At 53.6% G+C, this 24,548-nt stretch overlaps 1 protein-coding gene across 1 annotated transcript in view; it reads left to right on the plus strand.

Moving 5' to 3' along the window:
- SGSM1 (small G protein signaling modulator 1) overlaps positions 1-24,548 on the plus strand; it is a 42,766-nt gene that overhangs the window by 17,825 nt on the left and 393 nt on the right. The window contains exons 4-26 of the mRNA XM_050906912.1: positions 5,017-5,179; positions 5,993-6,145; positions 6,716-6,783; positions 7,340-7,485; positions 7,997-8,128; positions 8,718-8,842; positions 9,851-9,913; positions 10,876-10,943; positions 11,381-11,544; positions 12,078-12,207; positions 13,346-13,525; positions 14,622-14,760; positions 15,145-15,209; positions 15,606-15,751; positions 16,389-16,517; positions 17,004-17,186; positions 19,616-19,687; positions 20,503-21,087; positions 21,287-21,411; positions 22,796-22,878; positions 23,244-23,353; positions 23,639-23,735; positions 24,163-24,330. Coding sequence (XP_050762869.1) covers positions 5,017-5,179; positions 5,993-6,145; positions 6,716-6,783; positions 7,340-7,485; positions 7,997-8,128; positions 8,718-8,842; positions 9,851-9,913; positions 10,876-10,943; positions 11,381-11,544; positions 12,078-12,207; positions 13,346-13,525; positions 14,622-14,760; positions 15,145-15,209; positions 15,606-15,751; positions 16,389-16,517; positions 17,004-17,186; positions 19,616-19,687; positions 20,503-21,087; positions 21,287-21,411; positions 22,796-22,878; positions 23,244-23,353; positions 23,639-23,735; positions 24,163-24,330 — 3,294 coding nt within the window. The remainder of the gene's footprint in view (positions 1-5,016; positions 5,180-5,992; positions 6,146-6,715; positions 6,784-7,339; positions 7,486-7,996; positions 8,129-8,717; positions 8,843-9,850; positions 9,914-10,875; positions 10,944-11,380; positions 11,545-12,077; positions 12,208-13,345; positions 13,526-14,621; positions 14,761-15,144; positions 15,210-15,605; positions 15,752-16,388; positions 16,518-17,003; positions 17,187-19,615; positions 19,688-20,502; positions 21,088-21,286; positions 21,412-22,795; positions 22,879-23,243; positions 23,354-23,638; positions 23,736-24,162; positions 24,331-24,548) is intronic.

Genomic DNA, 24,548 nt, shown 5'->3' on the forward strand with positions numbered 1-24,548 from the left:
GGTTCCTTCTGGCTTCTTAATGATTGTGCTGCGCTTTCACCGGCTTCTGGTGTCTACACCTGCTGGTCTGTCTGCTGTTGCTCTCTCATTTGAACGGTATGTGCACCTTCCTCGGTGTTGTGGCTCTCCATGAGCTGGGTGAGCTTATAAATAACCTCTTTCCCTGACAAGCAGAGCATGCTGCAAGCCTGGCTCTGGCTAGGCAGAGCTGCCCTTTTCTCTGGGGAGAGCCACCTTCCTCACAGAGCCCTCCTCATCGAGCCGCCCTCCTCTTCTGCGTAGCCAGTGTACCGCAAACCCCTTCTGATGAAACCAGTGGTCTGGCAGGAAAGGGCAGCTGCCCTGTTTTGCCTGCAAGGGAAGGGTTTGAAGCAGACAAATACGAGTTGGCATCTGTCACGTTCACGCTGCCCTGGGAGGCTGATGGAGAGCCGGCAGCAGGGCTGGGGGCCTGCGTGAGCCGAGGGGTTTGTTGTCCACATCAGTGCTGAGACTGCCTTTGTGCTCAGCCCCTGAGTGGTTTGAATTGTGCCAGGCCAGAGCACTCCCAGGAGCTCAGAGATACCTTTAGTCTTCTGCCAAGAATCAAAACTCCCACCTTACCTGGGTGTAGCTGCACAGAGCCCCTGCACCGTGTGTCTCTGCTGTAGATTATATCCTCAGGGATGGGGCGAATCTCTTCACAGTGTCTGTTTGTAGTGGTGACAGTAAGTAAGTTATGAACTGGGCTCAAAAAATCATAAGGTTAAAAAAGAAACTACCATTACCCCTGCATTTAGCATGGACAAGGTGCTCTTAGGTTGTGTGCTCAAGCCTCTGAGCCCTTGGGAGAGCACAGGGAGAGTTTTTCCTATGGAGATTGCACATCTGCGCGTGGTTTTGCCAGCAGGAGGAGTGTTTTGGAGAGGTTCAGGCTACGGCGTTGAGAACAGATGCTGATGACCGCTCTGTCATCTGCAGCGTGCTGGGAGGCTTTTCTGCAGTCCAGGCTTTCTCCTGCGTGCTGCTCCCTAGCTGGCAGGGAGGTGTGACGTACTGGCCGTGATGTGAGCAAAGCGATCGGCCGCTCTCCTGCGCGAGCATGAGTGCTCTCCCTCGTCTGCTGGAAATTCGGAGTGGAACTGATGGCACATTGAGCATCTGATGCCCAACAGAGGTTGTCTGTTGGGAGGGCTGCAGGGCAGCTGTGCAGGGAGGCAGCCCTGGCTGCTGGTTCCCCGTGGTGCTGTGAGCCGTGGCGGTGGCCCCTTGGCCGGGCTGCTTCGCACAGCCCTGTGCTTGCCGGGGTGGGGTGCCGTCTCCTGGCTCAGTGCCGTATGGCACTGCAGGGGCCGGCAGAGGCAGAGGGTGCCTCGTTTGCGAAGGCATTTTGGTGGGCAGCAGAGGCAGGGAGACCTCATCTGCCTGCCCCAGGCTTGCTTGCGTGACTTTTCTCTCTGGCATACGAGGGTGGGTGCGAGTCACAGCGGGGCTTTTTGGGCTCATTGCATTGCTGGCCTCCTGTTACCATGTGCAGCTGGCAGAAAACTGGGCCCTGATAAGTTGCTGCTTGGCAGCATAATGGATTTGACAGCTGATGGCTTGGCAGAGCTGGGAATGCCACAAACCCAGTGCTGCTCTTGCACCACGTCCGAAGCTCCGGTGCCCAGCTGCACCAGGTGAGTGTTGGAGCCTGGCCAGGCTGGCACTCGCTGCAGAGGCTGAGGCCACCTCTGAAGAGCTGGAGGTAGCTGTTTGAGAACAGGGAAATCCCCAAAAATACAAACTGGAGGTGGGGGTGATGGTGCCCTGCCCAGTGCTGGCAGCAGGCGCTGGGGCTGAAGTCCAGCTCCATCGGCAGAGCGCTGATGTGAGCAGTGTGGTCCTGCAGAGACCTCACCCTCGGTTCAGTCTCGGTGGAGAGGGGGGACTTCTCCCCAGGTTTTGAAGGTGCTGCTGTGATTTCTTCTTCAGCTGTATGTCAGCATAACTGTACATTCCAAAAACAAAGCTGTGGCTTTTCTGCTTGCAATTCCACTCCAGCTAGCTCCTGACCTCACTTGACTGGGGTTGGCTCCACTGCGGGAGGTTAGCAGCGGAGACCTGCCTGAGCTTTCGGGAGATGCCTGCTCCATGGCTGGATACTCTAAAATGGGCATGACTGGGTGCAGTCTCAGGCAGGTAGGGTTGTTTGTGTCTGTCACTTGTATTTCAGCCTTGAAGCGTAGAACAAATGAATGAAGGACGTAGGGTGGGGTGATTTGAGTGTGTGCGAGGGAGGGGTGGGTCTTCTTGCATTTGGTCCCAAAGCCATGAAGCAGTCTGGTCTTATTTTGCAGCTGTGGATAATCCTCTGGGACAGGTAGGAAGACCAATCCGTGCATGGGCCATGCTATTTGCGGCATGTCTGGGCTTCAGGAGGGTTTGTGCAAGGCTTTGTTTAAAAACTAGGTATCCATCCAGCGGCTCTGAATGGCTGGCATTGGGTGAGCAGGACTTGGCTGGCCCAAATGTGGTGCTTTTCTGCTGTTAGCACAGGACGTGTCTCGCAGCACCTCAGGTGCTGCTCGCCCACCCTGCCTGCTCGGCCGTGAACTCAGGCATGGCACTAAGCAGGGCAGAGATAATGAGAGCATCTCTCAGCCCTGGGAGCTGATGTTGATGGGTCTGCATGAAATATCTTTTTAAATGTCTCCGTAGAGTTGTTCAGCTGTAGGAAAAAATGCCTTTCCAAGCGAGAGGCAAATCAGCATCTGCTGGGCCACTGCAGGGAAGGCTCAGCAGCGTCTGGCTCTGCAGCGTCGGGTTCCTGGGCAAGGAGGGGTGCCAGTGCGCCAGAAAGCTTGTTGTCAGACCCAGATCAATAGCCTGCAGAACTCTGGGTCCATGTAATTTTCCAGTGCTTTGATCAGCCTGTTTAATAAGTCTGTGTTTGACACTAGACATCCATCCTGAGCCCTCCCAGGGGACTCCGGCAAACAGATTGCCGGTGGAGCCTGTACGTGTGCGCATCTTTCTGTGGAGTCATCGCCGTCTCCCATCGCAAGCAGAGCCGGCTCCCCGCTCGCTGCGTGCCCAGGCGGGGAGCCTGGCAGGAGAGGGCAGGCGGCCAGTGCTTTCTGGGCACTTGCTGTGGTTCGGTGAGTGCCTGACACTGCCTTTTGGCAGAGCCCAGTGTGGGGAGTTAGGCGAAGCCTTGCACGGGGACTTAACTGCCGAGTACCAGCTGCAAGGAGCCAACTGAGTCACCACAGAGCTGGGAGGGTGTCCGAAGCCAGACTGAGCTGCTGGCGTTGCCCGTGGTTTATCCCCAGGTTCTTTATTGCCTTTAGGTTTTTCAGGAAAACGTTTCCAGTGTGAACACTGAGTTTTTTTTGTGGAAAAATTGCCCCATTTCCTCTGCTGCTCTAGAAATCCTCAGTGTGCCTGTCTCTCGCTCCTGAGCTTTCTCCTTCTCGCTTGGACCATCCCAGCACAGGGGGCCAGGGGGCGAAATCTCCTGTTCCAGCCATACCCATCCCTCAGACTGGGCCGAAGGGAAAACTTCAGTGAGTTGTTTGGTTTCTCTACAATCCGCAAGAAAGCTGCGAGGAGAATGTCAGCCTGTTTGTCTGCATAGCAAAGCAATTATCCTACCTGGAGAGGATGCAGCGCGCTTGCTTGTTAGTTGTCGCATGTCTGATGAGGACATTTTCCTGAAGGCCAGGTGGGGATGCTCTCTGCCTTAAAATATATTGTCTGAGAAGTTTTACATCCCATCCTTCCATCTAGCCCATTGATTAACGATGGTGGGTGGACTGATGAGCACCCTGGAGAGAAAGGAGAGGGACTCGTGCGCTGAGCTTGCAGAGGGACCCCAAGTCTGGCGCGCTGTTGGCAGTGCCCTCCCCAATGACACTGCAGAAGCCTGCTCTCTGTCCCAGGCTTGGCTGAGGTTGCTGGCCCCATAGACAGTCTGGTCACCTGAAATGGTTTCAGACCCGTTTAGCCAGGGGAGCACAGCCGCATGCATCACTGTGCAGTGTACAGCCACACTTAGCTTCAAGCTGTTAAACCACAGATAAACTGTTTACTCCCACAGGCTTAACCTGAGTGACTCTGTATGAGCGGGCTCTTGGCAGCTCCTGATCCGTGCGATTACTGCCACGCCATGAGCCCGTCGCTACTCTGCTGGGAAAATCACCGCTCTGGTAACAGTGATCGTGCCGGCGCAGACCTGGAAGCAGGATGTGACCTCTGTGCATGCTGAGATTTTCCAGCATTAGCATCGATTTGTTTGCATTCAGGGTATCGTGTAGCGGAGCCGGATCCTGATGTTTTCAGAACAAAGGGCTGCAAGCACAGCGGTCCAAGTCCTTTCTCCCGCTCTGTTTTTATGAATGAGCAAAGCGCTCCAATAAATCCTAATCCAGGCTGCTAGCTTGGCACATCAGCACAGACTGCTCGCTGTTGGTGGCACAGAGGTACCACCTCTGCGGTCCGAAAGCTGCATGTTCCCATTTCATTGCCAGTCTAGTAAGGTCTCTTTAGGCTGTTGGTTGGTCGGATAAGTCAGTCCAAGACAAGTTAGTCTGCCTGACTCATCCCTCTCAGGTGATTTCAGGGAGACCCTGGATCTACTTTAGCAGGCACGAGTTAACTCTCCTTTGAAGTACTTACATCTTGGCACACCCACGGTTCATGTTCACTTCCATCAATCTAGTCGTTTTGTTCAGATTAGCCGAACTTCTAATAGACTTCACCAACCTCAATTTTTCTTCTTCTGTTTTGCAAAACTAAAATTGTACCTCTGTATAGTCAGCAGAACTGATGACTCTGCAGGCAGAAAAGCCGTACCGCTGTCTGCTGCTTTGGGTCAAAAGCCATCTGGGTTCCTTAATCTCCTGTCTGCTTCGGCAGAAGTAGAGCGTGGCACTGGTTTCCTCTTGGGAAACATTTCTGCTGTGGAGTAAGGTCATGGATGCAGCAGGAGATGGGCTGTTGTGATGTGAGCTCCGAGTTCTCCTGCGCTTCGGTAACGGCTTTGCTTTGTTGCAGCTGCTGTGGAAGCCTGTGTCTTGTACGGCTTGAAGCGGAGGGCGGCAGGATTCCTGCGCAGCAACAAGATAGCAGCTCTGTTTATGAAGGTGGGAAAGAGCTTTCCTCTGGCAGAGGAGCTTTGCAAGAAAGTGCAAGACCTGGAGCAGCTCATTGAGAATGCGTAAGGCACCGGCATTGCTGTTATCCCACAGGTCGCTCGTGTTTTGGTGTGGGTGTGTAGTTGGGGTATGGCTGTGGATCGCAATGTCCAGCCTGAGCCTCTACAGGAGGAATTGCTCTTTCAGTGGAGCAGAGTCCTGTCCTGGGCTTTTGATATCTTGACTGAACTGGTTGCTTTTCTAGGAGACTGTGAGTTGCGGTTGTGGCTTAAGCTAGGACGGACAAGTTTTTATTTCCTCTGCCTCTTGTCTCATGCTTGTCTCATGCTCCTGAACTGTCACAGTTTATGGACCAGTGCATTAAGCCAACTGGAACCAAATTTGGTCTGCCTCAATGTGCAGGGCTTGAACCTGCAGTAGTTCAGCTTCTGAGAGTGGCTTACTCATCCTTGGACAGGAACCAGGGAGATGGATGGAGCAGCTACCTGGGGGCAGGAATCTTTATGCTGTCCTAAGATAAGCTGCTTTGCTTGTGAACTGCTGTCCTCAGGCACCAGTGGAAAAGGTGTGTGGGTTGGAGGACTCTGCTGAGGCAGAGGCTTGTTCTAGGGTGCCTTTACAGTGGGAAACTGATTTAGTGAAGTCAGTTTTCAAATGCAGATGTGGGCCTTCTGGAGTAGGGGGTGGAACAGATGAAGGGAGCAATGTCCAGAGCCCTGTCCCCATGTGGTTCCCTGGGCATCCCCCAGCCACCACAGTCAGCATCACCGAAACCCTGGCCTCACGCCCCACGAGGTGCCATGAGTGCCTTGGGCTCCTGCAGCGCTCAGGGATGAGCCAGTGACAATGTTGTCTTTTGCCTTGTACCTCTAAAGACGAAATCAAGTCCAGGGCATCCCGGAGAATGTGCGCAAGGTGCCGAAGCTACCCAACCTGTCTCCTCAAGCCATCAAGCACCTCTGGATCCGCACAGCCCTCTTTGAAAAGGTGTTGGATAAAATCGTGCATTACTTGGTAGAAAACAGCAGGTGAGTGCTGGCACAGGCCAACCATTTGCCCGTCCCAACTCACTACCAGCATCTGCCCCTTCCGATGGTGCTGGAGGTGTTGCTGGCTGAGCTGCGTCCAGGTGGGCCAGAGAAGTCCCTGGATGGGACAGGCCAGTTGTGTCGCTCTGTGCCCATCACGGGGACTCTGATTGATACCCTGCTGCTGGTGGCCACCGTACACTCCCTAAAATAAAGACAGGCCACGCTTGCTCTGCTGATGGCTGGGTTATCAGGGACTGCATTGTCCTTGTCCTTGTCTTCTAGAAACTGCATGCTGAGGTGTCCTGTCCTGGGGAGGTGTCATCTCCTGTCCTGGGGATGTTTTGTTAGGAGATGGTGATGCTTGGAGTGTGCTGCAGGAGGCATCTCTTCCCCGGGAATTTCATGGCTAGCAGAAACAGCCTGTTAAGGGCTTCTTGCCCTCTCACCATCAAGGAGTGATACAGAAAGAGAAGAGCATTACAGTGATTTAAAACCACTGTGTCTATCATTTTGTAGTCCCAGGGGGTTGAAATGCTACAGCATTCTGCTCTCTTTTATTTCTTCTAGTAAGTACTACGAGAAAGAAGCTCTCCTGATGGATCCTGTGGATGGGCCAATTCTTGCATCTTTATTGGGTAACGCTTTCCTCTTAACCCTAGTTTGATAGCTTGCTTTCCAAACCTGTGTTCCCAGTTCTGTGATCTGGGATGTGAAATGCAGTTGTTTTCTAGTAAGAACTTCAGAAAACTTAATAGCCCTGGACAGGTAGCCCTGCGGAGCGCTTATAAAGACCACATGATGTGCAGCTGCTGAGCAGTGCATAGAGATGGAGAGTTGGAAGGCTGAGCTTGGGGGTTTCCTTTTCTTGCACAGGCTTCAGCAATAGTGATGGGCATAAATCAGGGCTGAGGCCGGGGTCTGGGAAGCAGTGCGGTGCTGCAGCGCAGGGCTCTGCGTGCACGTGACCGGTCAGGCAGTGCGTTATCTGCTCGCTGCCAGGGCTGGCCGATCCCTCTGAGTTCTCTGCTGCAGTTACACAACGCAGCAATGTATGCTGAGCCTGATGCTTACTGCCTGCCGTCCTACCACCCCTGCTCTGAGATGTTGGGCTCTGTGGATCTGAGAGGTGACCACAGCCATTGGAACACCACCAACGATTTCCTTACGTTTGCGATTTTCTTCTCTGTGCAGTGGGGCCCTGTGCGCTGGAGTACACGAAGATGAAGACGGCTGACCACTTCTGGACAGACCCCTCAGCTGACGAGCTGGTTCAGAGGCACCGGATCCACAGCTCGCACTGTCGCCAGGACTCGCCCACCAAGCGCCCGGCGCTCTGCGTGAGTGGGGTGACGGCCAGGCTGGGAGCGACAGCCCCTCGCAGCGCTTCTCCTGGGGTGCGCAGGCAGCGCTCGCCAGGGCTTGAGGCTCCGTCTGTTTGAAAAGGGCTGGGAAGCCCTCTGATGAGAGAAGGTAGAAAAGTGCAGTTACTTGAAGTCTTCAAGCCAGAAGTGCTGGGAACGTGGGCCGTGGAGACTGCAGGCGTGCTGGACCAACGCGGCACTCCATCGTGGGGTCTCTGCCCTTTGAGAACATCATGTGTGAACGAAAAGCAAAGGCAGCTGAAGTCTGCTCTGTTTATTGCAAACAAGGCACACTCCTGGGGCTTCTCTAAGTACAGAATCAAGCTTGGCCAGAGCCAGGAATCCTTTTAGAGAACACAAAGGGAAAGATTTCTAGTAGTGACTTTCTTAAGTGTATAAGTGAGGAGGGAATGAGCTTTCGAGAGAAGCTTTTTGAAAGTAAGAGGCATCTGTGCTCACCTCACGTTTGTAGGTGGATCTCTTCCAGATTCAAAAAAGGCATTCGAGTGGCAGTATGGATGACCGGCCATCACTGTCTGCCAGGGACTACGTGGAGTCGCTGCACCAGAATTCCCGAGCCACACTCCTCTACGGCAAGAACAACGTCCTCGTGCAGCCGGTAAGTACCTGCTGGGGCATCTGGGCTTTACAATGCTGCTCTGCTCCCTGCCAGGTAATTCTGCCCCGAGTTACTCTTTGATGGAGAAAAGCACAGGCCATTTTTAATCTGGGAAGGCAGTGACTGGACTGTGTTTGTTGAGGTCCTGGCGATATGGATCCTCCCAGTGGAATGGAAGAGCTCTGCTTCTGTCCAAGTAGAAACAGGCTCCTCTCCCTACCCGCTCTTGACCAGAGGCCACAGAACCCTCCTCCTGTCCCTTTCTGCGTACTGTAGTCAAATAAATGAAGTGCAGACTGCTTAGGTGGAGCTGTTAACTTTGCCTCAGCTGGGCAGCTGCTCTCGGCCCTTTTCCAAGCTGGTGAGGTGTCCTGTTGTCTCTGTGGGACGGTTTTGCAGGGCCACTGTGGGTTTCTCACTGTTGGTGAGTGGATGAGCTCGGGGGCAGCAGGCAGGGCTGTGTTACGGTCCAGGACTGTGCTCCAGGGCACGGCTCAGCCTCGGGCAGCCTGAGGTGGTGCTTCATGCTTCTGGCGTCTTCCAGCCTGCTCTCACCGGCTCACTCTCTCCCTGCGTTTCTCTTCTCAAGCGAGATGACATGGAGGCAATCCCGGGATATCTGTCCCTTCACCAGACTGCCGACATCATGGCGCTGAAGTGGACTCCCAACCAGCTGATGAACGGCTCTGTGGGGGATCTGGACTACGAGAAGAGGTGACTGGCTCCAAGCGTGCCCTAGCGTGGGGCAGAGGGGAGGCAAATGTTCCCCAGGTTCAGAGTTTGGATCTGGTGTCCAAGGCCATCAGTGAGTTTTTTCCCACTGGCTGCAGAGCAAGACAATCATCCTTGAGTCTGTAACGGGGAAGGGATGGGGAAGGAGGCCTGAGGTGGTGGGAGAGGTGGGCTGCAGGAGATAGCGTGAGATGCTGTGCTGTTGCCCGTCTCTGCTGGGAAGTGTTCAGCAAGGGAACTGGGGAGTGCTTGTTCTGAAAGACGCAAAGTGGCTTCGTTTATTGTCCTCAAGGATTTTGTCAGGAGAATGCCCTCTCTACACACTACGCAGTGCTTTCAGGTTTATCGCGATTATTTAATCCGGGGAACTGAGGAGCTCATAAACAGGGGAAGAGTATCTGTAGAGAGAGGGAACATGAGCTGTTCCCAGATAATCATACCTCACTAACAGAGTGCGTGCCATTTTGTAGTGCTGTTTCGGTGCAGTCTGCAGCTGATCCTACGTGCACGTATTCAAAGTCCCTTGGATTTAACGGAGTCCTTGGAGCTTGTTCCTCCAGGGGGTCTGAAGTCTGCTTAGTTTGCTTGGCAGAGTGTATTGCCATGCCCTTTTCCCTGGCATTGCCTTATGGACTGCTGGCATTTCTCGATAGCTGCAGTCCTTTTAACAAACTACAGAGTCATGCCAGGTCCCAGTTTGCCTGAGATATGAAACAAAGCAAACAAAATCCCTTTCCACCAGCAAATGCTCCAGGAAAGCTGGAGTGTTTAGGACACTGATTCTTTGACCTAGGGTAAAGATCTTCAGCAAAACTTGTTCTCAGTTTTGTTTATTCTCAATTGTAGTTTTTTGGATTTTGTTTACCTGTGTTCTTTTCATCTCCCCTTTCTTCTTGGCCCCTGGGCCATTCCGTTATGCCTGGTACCCTCCCCCTAAAATGCTATTTTCATCTCTACACTACTTTTCTGAGTTCTTGACTTGGGCATCAGCCTAAGCTCTAAAACTTCCCAGTGTCAAGACGTGACCGAGGAAGAGAGGAGTCAGATGACAAAGTAAGTATGAATCTACAAGGAATGACTCTTACGCACCCCTTCCCGTCCTTAACTGTCTTCATGAGCCATTTTGTAACGCCTTTATTTTAAGCGCTGTTTTTGTGAAGTAGCAGATAATGCTTCTCAGAACGTGGAGATTTGCTTTGTTGCAAAGAAGTAGGATGTTATTAAATGCTGACACCCTCAGAGAGCAGTGCCTTTGCTAGGCTGTCCACAGAAATGAAACCCTGCGTGAGGCCGCATGTCTCCTGGAGACATCCCCTTCCCTGGCTTCCTCCTGGCGTCTCTCTGGCCCTCTGCCCTGCCTGGGGACCAGCAGCTCTCCAGCATTTTCTAGACTTGCTCAGTCACCTCGAGGTGCCTGGGCTGAGGCAGCGCAGTTCTCGAACAGAAGCAACTGAGACCAAATCTATTTTCAGCTTTAGAAAAAAAACCCCACGAATTGCGAGGGTTTATTTCCCCCTCCCTTGGGGACAGGAGCTCAGCAGAGCAGCAGCCCAGGCTCAGACTGCACTGCATGTTCCCTTGGGGCTCTGGGGCTGCTCCTACCAGGTTCATGGGGTTCTCCCAGCACCACAGCAGGACGAGGAGTCCTTTCTGGGGTGCCCAGAGGAGAGTCCTCAGCTCTGCAGGGCTCCACATCCCTCCCTGCAATTGCCGGGATCCGTGGGCGCATTGTCTGTGTCTGGGAATGACGTGAGGGTAGAGGAACAACCCGGGGCACGTGGGACTGGACTCGCCCTGATTGAGCTGTAGTGGCAGGGACAATTACTGGATCTGGAGGGATGTTGTCACTTACTCAGGCTGGCTTCGTGGCAGTCGCACTGCTGCTGGGACCTCATCCTTTCTGTAGCTTCCCCTGGCACCAGGATAGCTGGAGGCAGGATCTGGAGCTGATGTGAACAGAAGCAGAGCCTCTTGCATCCCTGAAGCTCACGACTTCCTCTCTTTCTCTGTTCCAGCGTGTACTGGGACTATGCCATGACTATTCGCCTGGAGGAGATCGTCTATTTGCACTGTCACCAGCAAGGTAAGGCTAGAGTGAGGGGCTGCTGGAGGGTGTTACCAGCCTGACACTTGCTTGATTAGATCTTTGGGGAGTGCCCAAATGGGGATGTTTTGATTCAGCTCCAGGGCAGATGTCCAGAGCTCTGGGTGGTCACTACTATGTAAGCGCTTCTAGGAAAACCTTTAAACCAGCTCCTGGCTGTGGTGCTTGGCTGGGGAGTGCTCCCTGCAGATCAATGCTCTGTGGTTTTCAAGGGTGTGATCTCCCAGGCAAGCCTTCTCCAGGACCCCAGACTTGTAATGGACTTCGAGAAGAATCCAAACAAGGAAGAAAGTCTTTCTCTTCCATGCCAGAAAGACAATTCCCTGAGCTTTCTTGCCTGCCCTCTGCGTTTTTGACTGGTAATGTTTCCCTCATTCATGTCTGTGTCTTCTCTCTGCTGTCACTGTTGCTAATAGTAGACAGCGGTGGAACGGTTGTCTTGGTGAGCCAGGATGGGATTCAGAGGCCCCCGCTGCGGTTCCCCAGAGGAGGGCACTTACTGCAGTTCCTGTCCTGCCTGGAGAACGGCCTCCTGCCCCACGGGCAGCTGGATCCACCCCTCTGGTCGCAGCGGGGAAAGGTAGGCACCCCAAAACTGAGCTTGTTCCTGAGCCCATGGCACTGCAGGTTCTTGCTGGTGTTCCCTTGTGGAGCGTCTCAGAGCAGAGCTGATGGGGAGGACCCTCTGCCTGACGTTAGTGGCTGCTGCGTTTTAAACGATCGCCCTCTCGAAACTAAGAAGGAAGGTGGGCTTGAAATATGGCAGCTTGGTTTAGCTCGTGGCCTTGACCAGCTAAACAGACCCTTCTGGGCAAATCAGAAGGGAGGTGGTATGGGAGTGCTGGCCGTGAGGCACGATAGGTTTGGTTCTCACGGACCTGGCCACGCTGCATAGATTATACATACGCTGTGCACAAACAGGATTATATATTCACCGTGTAATTGAAAGCTTAATTGAAAGGCTGCTCCAGCACAGAGAACGTGCAAACATCATCCAGGCTGACGAGGCACATGTTCTTGTTAGGCAGGAGTTTGGCAAGCGAGGCAGCGACCGCGCTGGCCTGCGTGGTGAGGCGTGGGGCGGCTTGTGAAGAGCAGGTTTTGTTCACCTAGGGGAAGGTGTTTCCCAAGCTGAGGAAGCGAAGTCCCCAGGGCTCCTCTGAGTCCGCGTCCGACAAGGAAGATGACGAAGCCACAGATTACGTTTTCAGAATAATCTACCCAGGGACACAGTCTGAATTCGGTGAGTGCGTTGGCAGAGGGTGTTTCAGGTGGGTTATCAGGGGTGTACGAGCAGCCGGGGACACAGCCCTGACAGGCACGTGGCAGTTCGCGCCAGGAGATGGTTCCAGAGAAACGGGCTTTGCTTGTAACAGTACTGCCTTTTATTCAACATCACATATGGGTTGGGGTTTTATTTTTTGTTTTAACCTTTCACGTGCTACTGAGTCCTCCATTTCTGCAGCTGCACAACAGGCCACGACTGCCTTAATGGTTGGAAAAAAAATTCTTGCACATAATTTCAGTAGTAAGGTTCACTTTGGTCATGTTCCTCGGGGGTCACTTTTCACCATCACAAGCCTCCAGGGCTGATTCTTCTCTTGCTATCACCAGGCCAACTCAGCAAGTGCTGCATTAAATCCAGCTATGTTCCTTCAACGTTGCTTCTGCAGCGCAAAGGAGAGGTTACAGCACCCTTCTCTGTGTACTGCCAGGCTTGACCCATGTGTCTTCACTCCCTAGCTCACAGGGCAAGGGAGAGGATGCTGCCGGATTCACCAAACCAGAAATCTCTCTTAATGTTAATGTCTGGTTGTGAATGATCTGAACAATGTGCTTGGCTGAAGCGACTGTACCTTTGTCCTCACTCTTCTGTGGGATACTAAGAACAATTTTTTGACCTCTGGGAACATCGTAGATGACTTTATAAGGGGGAAAACCAAGAGTGTAATAGAAGACTTGTGGATTGCTTTTAAAAAGCTATGACATTTGATCAAAAACTTGTTCCTATATTTTCTGAGGCTAGAAGGGGGCAATCACATCTCCTGTGACTCCTCCAGTTAAGATTATACTTAGTTCTCCCTGCCTTTAGCTGACTAACACAATTCAGTGAGTCAGATAAAAATCTTTTTGAGGCTAAAATCGCAGATAGAGATGCTCCTTTCTGTAGCTTCCTTTTGATCTACCCCTTAAAATTCCATGCTGGGGGCCAAATTTTCTGTGAAATGAATTGCTGCAATCTCCTCAGCTAGCATCATCAAAGTCTGTGCGGTTCCTGTGGACCTTCCCGGGGGGGTTGAACTGCATCAGTTCTTTCTTCTCTGCAGATTCTTCCTTTCTCCCCTTTCATTTGTGCCCTTGTCCTCTCTCTGTGTCTCTAGTTACCATTAATGGTAATTTTCATCCATTCCTTGCGTCTGTGATCTCCATCACTGCTGTGAGAGGGAAGATCGCGAGGACTCCAGCTGCAAGCAAGATGGTGGTGATCCCTAAATGGTTTCCGAGTCTCCTCATCACGTCCCGACCTCCCCTTGCCACACTGGGGTCCACTCGGCATCAGTGTAATGCGGCTGTCATTTGTGTCTGGTACTACTGCTTGCCCGTGTTGTCACTTGGCAGTTCCTGCAGAGGTGTCCCCTGTCACTGCTGACCGTCACTGACCCATCAGCACCTGCTCAATATGAGGGAAATTGGAATATTTCAGCATTTTTCTTGCTGATACCAATTATGCAATATCACAAGCAGGGAGAGTCGGTGAGACCAAGGGCGAGTGAGGAAGTCCTCTCCCAGCTGGAAGCTGGAATTTCTACCACGATTTAATTTCCAAGGAGGAGCAAATAGGATTATTTGTCATTAATCTTTTTCTGCATCCCACAGTTCACCTTCATCACGACGGTCTTTTCCTAGGGAGGCCCACGACCGAAGGGCAGGGGCTGTTCCAGGCCAGGAGAGCAGCCACGCTGCTCGGCGTGGAGGCAGCTCGGCTCTCGGGGCTGCACGCTCCCCTTGCACTGGCCCTGCGCCTGGCCGGTTTGCGGGGCCGTACCTGAGCGGGATCCGAGGCCATTGCAATAGCACTTCTGAGTTTTTTTAAGCAGGGATTTAGCAAGTGACAACGTGAAGAGCTACTTGCTCCTGCTGTCCCTCTCAACCTCTTCATCGAAGTCTTTATCTCCTGTCTTGTAATTTGGGTGCTCCCTTCTTTCCCTGAATCTTGGATGGGATCCTAATGTTTGAGAGATGGGTTTTTTTTCCCTTCCAGTGATCCACTCTTCCTGGGGTGACGGTTGATTTCAATCATGTTTTTTCTCATCTGTGTGACAGTCTGTTGCAGCCCCTTTTCTCGAGTCTCTCTGGATTGGGTGTTTGTTTTCTGCGTTGGTCGGCACTGTTTAAGATTAGCTTGCTGAAGGCACTGTAGTTAATTAGCAGATGATTTTCTCTCTCTCATCAATGCTCTTTGTTTCCTTTCCTTTCTTCTGAGCTCACCAGTGCGGGTGCTGTGATTACGTGGTGTGGGTTCTACCTGGTTGCTGGAGCCTCCTTGGGGAGAGTGTGGGATGCTGCATTTGCTAATCAAAACTCTCCTCTCTGTTGACCTGACTCCAGGGGCAGTGCCAGCCAGTAGCTGATGCTCCTCTCTCTGCCCTCTTACAGTGCCCCAGGACCTGATGGACACGCCGGGTGCTGGCCTGCCTCCCATGTGGCAACCCAGCACCCGCAAGTCCTCCTGCTCCTCCTGCTCTCAGAGTGGCTCCTCTGACGGTGGGCCATCCAACGGCTGCAGCCACGAAAGGTATGAAGGCTCTACTGCTGCTTGCTTTGAGAAATACGGGTAAAATAAAACAAGGGTTCCAGGTGAAAGTCCAGCTGGATGGCTGGCTAGAGCAATTACGGTGCAAGTGGTGTCTCCAGCCTCACGCTCGGCTCGGTTGTCCAGGGACCATTTGCAGGTGCCAGTGGGATGTGTCCAGGCTGAAGTGAGGCTTGTCCCCTCATCTGGGACATCGTAGCTGCTCTGTGGCCACGTCCTGGCAGCAAGAATTGCTACTCTGAAGCTGAGCAGAGGTCCTGTGGTACACCTCTGAAGGCAAAGCTGGAACAGTCAGATCAAAGCAGGGGCTGAGGGAATGCATGGGAGCATTTCCTCTCCTCACATCCGATACGTTTTTATTGGCAGAGCTCCGCTGAAGCTCCTGTGTGACAATATGAAGTACCAAATCCTCTCCCGGGCCTTCTACGGCTGTGAGTACTTGTCACATCCACGATGCCTTGCGATGTGTGATGGGCAAGGGATAAGGTCCTGGGCTCCGGGCTAGGAGTGGTGCTGGGGCAGGAGGGCAGTGGCTGAGGGTACTGGGACCAGTCTGTTGCATGCAGGGTGCTATGTACACATGCTCAGGATTGGGAGCAAACATCTGAACTCTGATCCTCGGACTTCAGCCCAGGGAGCAGCAGTGCTGGTGGTACAAGACGATGAGATACTGACCTGTCCCAGTAGACTCCCTGCTTTGCTGCTTAGGCTGGATGTGGCTTCAGAGGGTCTCCTTCAGAGACCAGCTTCATGAGAGCTTGCTGCTGCACTTCATCCTCCTGGCTCCCTGAGTTCCCTGGCTGAATGTTTGCTTCTGCCTGATGCAGGGCTGGCCTATTGCAGACACCTCTCCACGGTGCGAACCCACCTATCTGCCCTGGTTCACCACAACATCGTGTCTCCTGATGTGCCCTGCAATGCCAGCTCGGGACTGACTGTGGACATATGGCAGAGATACCTGCAGGACAGCACGGTAGGGCCAACGCTCTTGGGACATGCCAGTTGTGGTGGGCTTGGGATATCCAGGGCAGCATCACTTAAGCGGTCATAGCATGGTAAGGTAAAGCAAATTGAGAAGTTCGTGGAGAAGTCACAGGGCCTGCCCCAGGCTGCACAGAGCCCGGGGCTCCTAATCCTCGACACGGGGAAGCCGGGGAACGAAGGCTGCTCTCCTTAGCAAGCTTCTGTTTGGAGCCTGTCTGCAGCAGTGTCTGTCACCCTTGAGTACTGTGGTCTTGAGGGGGGTCCCAGCATGCTGTTACGGCAGGATAGCTGGAGACCTGTGACCAGTGCCGCGGTCCTGACGTGCCGCCGGGGCTCAGAGGCACAGCAGTGACCTTGAGTGACTTTGGGCCACTTTTCTGGCTGTGGTGAGCCAATGTTTCCCAAAATGTCCATCCGCAGGGGCCTCTGGCCGTGCTTAAGCCCAAGTGGAGTTCTGAGAGAGCATCTGCAATGAATGGCAGCAAGTTTGTGGGTGGTCAGGGTCTGGGCAGCACTCTGGGTGCTGAAAGGTGGCACAACCGGGCTGGGGTTGCCCTTGCCATCTGCCAGCTGATGGGCTGTGGTCCTGGCTGCATCTGTGCACTGACTCAGAGCTCTTCCCACAGAGTTACGAGGACCAGGAGCTGCTGCGGCTGATCTACTATGGCGGGATCCAGCATGAGATCAGGAAGGCTGTCTGGCCCTTCCTTTTGGGTCATTATCAGTTTGGGATGACGGAGGCAGAGAGGAAAGAGGTTGGTATGGGTGTGCTGCCAGCTCAGCAGCCTGGTGTATTGCATTGACGTGCCCTGGATATTTCACAGCTTCAAGTGTCTGTATGCCAGAGTCCACCCTGCGAACCCACCGGGCGTTGTGTCCGCTTTGTACTGCGGCTGTAGATGGGAGGTGGGAGAAAGACTCAGATAAGCAAGAATTGATAGGACCAAGCTCGACGTTCCCCTGCGCAGCTGCTGGTTGCTTATGTTCAGTTCCCTGCACACCTCTGGAAGGCAGGGAGGAGATGGATGGTCATTTTTCCATCCTAATTTTTGCAAGGTTTTGTGGGTCAGGCTCTGGCTGGCACCGTGCAGGAGATGGGTGACTTTGTGTGCAATCTAACCATAGTTAACACGAGCATGCACTTTTCTGTGCAGGGCTGTTTGGGGGGATGCAGGAGGTGCTGGTTTCTGGGCTTTTCTGGGGACAGCCGTTCAAAGACCCTCTGTCTCTAAACGCTGCAGGCTGACGACCAGATCCGCACGTGCTACGAGCACACCATGGCGGAGTGGCTGGGCTGCGAGGCCATCGTCCGGCAGCGGGAGAAGGAGTCGCACGCGGCAGCTCTGGCCAAGTGCTCCTCCGGGGCCAGTCTGGATTCCCACATTCAGAGGATGATGCACAGGGACTCGACGATCAGCAATGAGGTGAGGGTGCGGGGGCTCGGGGAGGGCTGTGCCCACCCGGGCTCCGTGTTGGCCTGTGCTACAGGGAGGAACGGAGACACGGTTCTTGCTCACCCTCCTTCCCTGACCTCTGCCTGCCTCTACGCCTCGTTGCTCACTGTAATCTGTGCAAGTTAGGATTGGAGCTTTCGTACCTGTTTTCTTTCATCTGCTCTTCCAGAGTGTTTAGCAGCAGGAGCGGGCATCTCCCGCAGTATGACCCCAGTTTCCATACTGTGTGGTACCGCACTGACCGAGAGGTTTTGGTCTGCAGCCTGAGTGACATATTGGAGGTCTAACAGATTTGGTTTGGTTTTTGCAGCCACAGTATCGGCAGAGGCACTGAACAGCTCTGCGTCTGTGACCCTGGGTGAGGGTGCTGGGCACAGAGGGCCTGAAAGCCAGGGGCAGCAGAGGGAGGGCAGGGGGTCCTGGCAGAGGGCAGCGGGTCAGCCGGGACCCCAGAACTCGTTTGTGGAGCCGCTGTGTCGAGTCCAGATGCTCTCACCAGTCCTGTGAAACGTTCCGTGTGGGTATTTCTGGAGAACAAGAGATATTCGTTACTCGGTTTGCACTCCTGGTGCACATCAGGATCAGCTCTGTGGAGGTCAGTGTTGGGGGAGGGAGGAAGACCATGTTTCTGGCACTGAGGGGCTGTGAAACAGGTCAGTGGGTGGCTTGGCTCCCTCTTCCATCAGCTGCTCAGCACAGAAGAAGCCTGGGCTGCTGCCTGTGAGCAGGAGGAGTGGGGTGGCTCTAGGACTGGCTGTGAAAGAGCCTGCAGGGCTCAGGGCAGCCTCGGCACACCGTGCCATCGTGGGACAGACCTGGGACAGAGCTGGGCCCCGGCACCCAGCTCCATGGGACGGGCTTTTAGCAGTGCAGTGAGGAGTTAGATCCACAGCCCAAACCAAAGGGTGTGGAGGGAAAAGCCTGTGAAAGGAAAGGCAGTCCTGGGAACAGAGTCCAGGGAGTGTTTCCGTGTGGGTTTTGTCCTTGGAGCAGAACAGCCCGGCACGGCAGAGCAAGCGGTGCTGGGTTATCTGACCTCGTGCTGCCGCACCGGAGGTGAACGGAGGCCAAGCCGAAAAGGGCCCGGTAGGTGCAGCACTGGAGACTTCATCTGGTTTCCTCTGGGGAGTTTGCGTGGATGCTTTTGGAAAGAGATGAGCTCAGCCCCAACCGTGTGGGCTACGTGTATGTACAGAGAGGGAGAGATGCAGGGAAGGCAAGTCTGAACCGAGGTCTGTGTGAAAGAGCTGGATGACACAGCTCTCGCAGGGGAGGAGCAGAGGTGGGCTGCACGGTCGGTGTTGCTGAAGCCCCCGGAATCATTCCCATCCCCACAGCATCTTCACTGTGGTTCTTTTGCATCCACGTCTGCCTGTTGTGGGTACAGGCGCTGGGAGGGGAGCTGGCAGAGTTAATACACGCAAAGGTTCACTCTTTTCCCATCTCAACCTGAAATTTCCTGTTATAAAATGGTCCCATGATAATGGAGGAAAGCTGTCGCCCTTCCTCTCTCCGTGAGAGCCCTGCCCAGCAAACACCCACAATACTAGGGTGGGGACAACTCCTGCTGCCTTTCTGAAAGTGCTGTGTTTTCTTAAAACCCTATTGTTTGTGTGTGATGTCATTGCAATGCTCTGTACATCCCGCCTTGCGTGCAGCGGGAGCAGCCGCAGGCTCCTGCACTACGATAAGCCTGTGCAGGGGCGGCTCAGATAACAGGGAGGACTCACTTTTTAGTGAAGACTCGTTGCTCAGAGGGAATCCACGAGGCAGAGCACTGAACTGGTCGCTGCAAAGCCCGACGCTTCCTTCTGTGCTTCAGCTGGAAGCCAGCAAAGGGTGCTGTTGACTTTTAGAGGGGCTGCCTGGACTGAGTCTGGCTTGAAACATCAATATTTGTCCTTTAAGAAAAGGAAAAAAAAAAAAAAGACATTAATATGCTTGGAGGGATTGTTTTATAGCCTGTGACTTCATCGTTTATGTAAACTAAGATGGGGTGAGCCGCATTGCTGCCAAATTAGGACAGAGATTTGTAGAAATTTGCACTCCAGGGAGACAGCATGACCTCTCTGAAGGCCAGAAGAAAGCAGTTCCTTTCAGGCCCAAAAATACAGTGTTTGAACAACTGGATTGGCCTGGGACTTTGTTTTTTGTCATCTTCTCCAGCAGTAAATGTCAGTGGCGGGCTGAGGCAGGGCGCTGCGCAACAAATCTGCACGGCAGAGTTGATGTGATGTGGACATCTTTCATGGGTCAATTATGAGAATTTATTAGATGCCTTTTCTGCTTGTTCTTTACATGCAGATGTGCCCACCTCTGATAGCGTGGCTTGAGCCTCCCCCCCGCTCCAGACACCACGCTCTTTGCCTTTTCACTGGCCTTTTCCCTTTCTCTTGCAGTCTTCGCAGAGCTGCAGCTCTGGCCGACAGAATCACGCGCGGCTGCAGAGCGACTCCAGCTCTAGCACGCAGGTGAGCGGCAGCGCTTTGTCCCCTCTTGCTCGTTCAGACACCGGCCACCCAACAGCATACGGCTCTCTGCCCCGGCTCGGGCTGATTGCTAGTCGATAACCGTAATGATTTCTGGCAAACAGAAGCGGTAGTTGGAGGAGGTAAATGACTCACAAACCTGCCTCTGGAGCCACTAAGGTCAGAACTGCGCACTGATGTTTAATATTCACCAGCCTGCTCTGCCCAGGCTCGAAGGACCAACCCCCATGTGGCCTTCACACTTGAGGGCCCTTGGCTGCTCCGTATGTTAGTAACCATGTGTTTAACCAACCTGTTTAAATGACATTCTGCCCAATATATCATGCTGAGTAAAGCGTAGGTCCTTTGGAGCAGGGACTGTGGGCTCCGAGTTGTGCAAATGACCAAGCGCTGACCTGCCAAATCCAGGCAGGGGAACCTAAAAGCTGAGGACTGTGCCCAGAAATTCCTCCAAGAGTCTGGTTAAAATGGGACAGAGAGCTAGATGCTCAGGCTGAAGTTGTCTCTTGCTATAGCGAAGATGCGGAGCCACAGCCAGGCACAGCACTAGTAAGTTAAAATGCCCTCACGTCCTCTGAGCTTTCTTCCACTGGTTGCTTGTATGAGCCCTGCACATATAGAGCAGATCTTCCGCCCTCCCCACTGTTGGGAACATGGGCATTACGTCCCCAAGAGCTGCATTCAGCAGTTTAACTGCTGAATGCAGCTCTTGGGGACGTAATGCCCATGTTCCCAACAGTTCACTGAATGCAGGGGGTTTGCTCGCTCTCACGTGGCTCTCTGCTCGTGCTTTCCAGGTGTTTGAATCCGTTGATGAAGTAGAACAGACTGAAGCAGATGCTCAGCTGGAAGATGGCAAACAAAGCAAGATCCCCAACGGGACGGTTCCCAATGGCACGTGTTCCCCTGATTCTGGCCACCCCTCTTCCCAGAACTTCTCCATCGCATCGGGATTCTCGGAGCGCAGCTTCAGCAACGAGGACAGTGCCCTGGAAACCAACAAATCCTCGGCCAGCTCTCAGGGAAAGGCCGGTGGGTCTGATGTGCCAGGCCCACAGGACCCAGATGGTGCCCGGCAGGAGGAGAAGCTGCAGGGCCAAGACAGCCTGGAAGGTGAATTTCCCACCGGTGGAAGCGTGGACTTTGTTCCTGTGGGTGAGAGCTCGGCAGGGGTCCTGCGTGATCGTGACGCTGTGGCCCTGACTGTGGTAGAGAGCTGGGCAGACAGCGAAGCTGAAAAGCAAAGCTTGGTGGAGAGTGAAGATAACCTCTCTGAGGAGCCGGAGATGGAGAGTTTGTACCCGCAGCTGGGTTCTCTGGCTGTAGCTGATCTGGCCAACGGCGAAGCGTCTGCTGTCTCCTCGACGGGTGTCACCTACTCTGTAAGTATGGACTTGTTCACTGAGTGGGTTTCTTCCTGGGTGCCCCACTATTGACCTGCATTTCCCCTGTGCTAATCCTGCAGTTGTGCGTACAGGGGCTCTCCACCTTCAAACCCTGCCCTCTCGCTCTGTTGCCCTTGCAACTTTCTTTTTTGTTTTTTATTGGAAAACAAATCACCTTTGCTTTTGTTTTGGGCAGCCAGAGCTACTGGACATGTACACGGTGAACCTGCACCGCATTGAGAAGGACGTGCAGCGGTGTGACCGCAACTACTGGTACTTCACCCCTGCCAACCTGGAGAAACTCCGCAACATCATGTGCAGGTGGGAGCTGCGGGGGTCAGGGTGGGAGCCCGCCAGCCCTCCCTGCGACGGGAGCAGGCTCCTGACACTGCTGGCTGGTTTCCCTCAATTAACCTTGAGGCTGGAGCCTCAAACTTGGTGACTCAGTTTATCTCCTTGACTTCCTCCCCCAAATCCCCTCATCATCCCAGAACTGGGGTCACAGCTCCAAGGACTTCACGGTTACCAGACCGAGGAGTCCAGCCATCCTGCCTTGTGCTGCTCTGCCCCGTGACTGCCGTCTGTCTGGGTTGTTGGCCAAAGCAGAGGGCTCCCTGGGGCTGCCCAGGCGTGCTGCCTCACGGTCTGAACCCAGTGCAGCCCACCTGCTCTCTGGAATATGTCTGGAAAAGGTTTTAATGAGGATCAGCCCGCAGAGCTGTAGTGCTAATGAGGAAGTGCCTGAAGCGATCGAGTGGTTAGTGCCTACCCAGGAACCCAGAAGACAGCAATACCTGGGGTGCATTTCTGATTCTCTTTGCTTAGTCCCTGTGACTAAGAGGTTGCTGTGTGACATTCACCGACTCAAACCAGCTCCAGCTCAGCAGCTGCGGCTGCTTCAGGGGCAGCGAAGGCTCAAATATTATTACTCATCTTGCAAATATGAGGAGAAGCTGCTATTTCATTAGAGCTGTCACTTTAGCTGACAGCCAGAGTTGGAGATCTCTGCTGAGATGAGACCTACAATACAGCAGATTTTGGAAAACTAGTGGGCAGGATGGAAAAGATTGTTCCCTTGTGCCAGCAGTGGATCCGAGTCCTTTCTGAACACATTTTCACTTGCTACCAAATATGGGAAGATATCTCTGCAGGGCTGGTTGCTTCCTGAGACGCTGGGTCCAGGGAGGCGAAGCAGGGAATATCGTGCAGAGAGAACCAAGAGGCTGAGAATTGAGGGGGAAGGGTGAGAAAGAGAGATAAATTAACAAACTCTATCAGTCTCTGCCTTTTCACCAACCACCTCATCTTGCTGTGCTTTTTCATTTCACTTTTCCCTGCACCGATTTCCCATGCGATGGCCATGGCACAACCCTGGATCAACACCCTGCGATGGCCATGGCACAACCCTGGATCAACACCCTGCGATGGCCATGGCCATGGCCATCGCAGGGTGTTGATCCAGGGTTGTGCCATGCATGGCTTATCTGAAAGCCACCACGGGAACTTAATCATTTACAGGCCGGCCGTAGAGGAATGGAGCGTAGATGTAGCGGAATAAACAGGTCTGATTATTGGTAGCAGCATGTAGGAAATGCCAGCGTCCCAGGAACGGAGGCAGGGCACGGGGAAGCGAGGTGGCAGGCTGTGACACTCATGCGTGGCACGGGAAGGGCTCACGGGCCACCTTTCCTGCTTTCTCACTCAGCTACATCTGGCAGCACATTGAGATTGGCTACGTGCAGGGGATGTGTGACCTGCTAGCCCCTCTCCTGGTCATCCTGGATGACGGTGAGTGGGTTGCTCTGCTCCGCTTTCCCCATACCTTTGTGGGAATGCGCGGGGGGATCTGCTGGGCTGGCGCTGGCCCTTTGCAATGGGAGGATCCCGTGCTCAGAGGTGTGGAGCAGCTGATGGCAGGATCCCATTTGTCCTTGATGTTGTCTGACTCCCGGGAGCCCGACCTAGGGACAGCGTGTATTTTTTGCGGTGGAAGCTGTCTTTCCGAGGCCAATCCCTGCTGCGTGCCCCCGAGTGTGTGTGTGGAGCAGGGAGGGATATTCCTGCTGCGGGGGGATGGCGGGGTGTGGTGATGCGGGTGCAGATGCAGCAGTGTCCGTGCAGCCGAGCAGTGACCGTCTCTCTTCCCGGCGCAGAGGCTCTGGCTTTCAGCTGTTTCACCGAGCTTATGAAGAGGATGAATCAGAACTTCCCCCACGGAGGAGCCATGGACACCCACTTCGCCAACATGAGATCTCTGATCCAGGTAAGGGGGTCTTGGCGCAGGGACGGCAGCCTCTCAAACCGGAGGGGGAAAGCTGTTCTCGAGACGGGGGTCTCGGAGGGGCTGAGAGGAGCTTTCAGTGGTGGGGAGCAGAGGGCTGTAAAGACAGCCTGGGAGCAACGTGTGCCAGGATTGCAAAGGAGGGAGAAGCTGTGTGGAAGATGATGTGGTGCGATAGGAGAGCAGCGGGAATGGAGGAAGGTGGGCAGAGGAATGGCTGGTGCCTCTGGTGTGCACTGATGAGTTTCCTTTTGCTTTTCTTGGCAGATTCTGGACTCTGAGCTCTTTGAGCTGATGCACCAGAACGGTGATTACACTCACTTCTACTTCTGCTACCGATGGTTTCTCCTGGACTTCAAGAGAGGTGTGTGCTGGGAGGGAGGCAGCTGAGACCAGCAAATGGGAAGGGAGGGCAAGGTCTGCCATGCTTCCACGCTTCTCAATACCCTCTGCAACTTCAGTTGTCTGAACTTAACTTTTTACCATGTGTTCCTGTTTTGCTTTTCCCTGGTAGATTTGTGGCTGACTTTTCTGTCTAGATACAGAACCTGTTGTTCCAGAGCTGCTGGTGAGCCTCCGCCGGGTTTGTGTCCTGAAGCCTGTGCCACCTGCTGCAGGCCAGAATATTTGTCCCTACGGATGATTTACTTATTGCTTCCAACTGGAACAGTTTCTTGTGGGAAGAAACCACCCAGCGTGTCTTCCCAGTGCTGCTGTGAACTGTGTGAGTCAGGGTGATTGTAAATCCGTGGCTGGTGTAGTAACTGCTGGGCTTTTTCCTCTGTTAACAGAGCTGGTGTATGATGACGTGTTCGCCGTCTGGGAGACCATCTGGGCAGCTGCACACGTTTCCTCTGCACACTATGTGCTCTTCATAGCCCTGGCTTTGGTGGAAATGTACCGGGACATAATCTTGGAGAACAACATGGATTTTACAGACATCATCAAGTTTTTCAACGGTACAGCTCGTGTTCTGTTGGGCTGAATTTGTGGCAGCTGCTCAGATGTAGGCAGCACATGTCTGTCGGATTATAGACAGTCATGTTTGGGCTATACTGGTAAAGGTTTAAAAGAAACAGAGCAATATATGGTTGTGCGATGCTGACGCTTGGAACGTGATGGTAAAGAGACCCCTTGCCCCTGAACAGTCAGGCTCTGAGGGGGTCTGGTGGTGCCT

This window comes from Gymnogyps californianus, chromosome 16, assembly GCF_018139145.2.
Source record: "Gymnogyps californianus isolate 813 chromosome 16, ASM1813914v2, whole genome shotgun sequence".
Taxonomy (NCBI): Eukaryota; Metazoa; Chordata; class Aves; order Accipitriformes; family Cathartidae; genus Gymnogyps; species Gymnogyps californianus.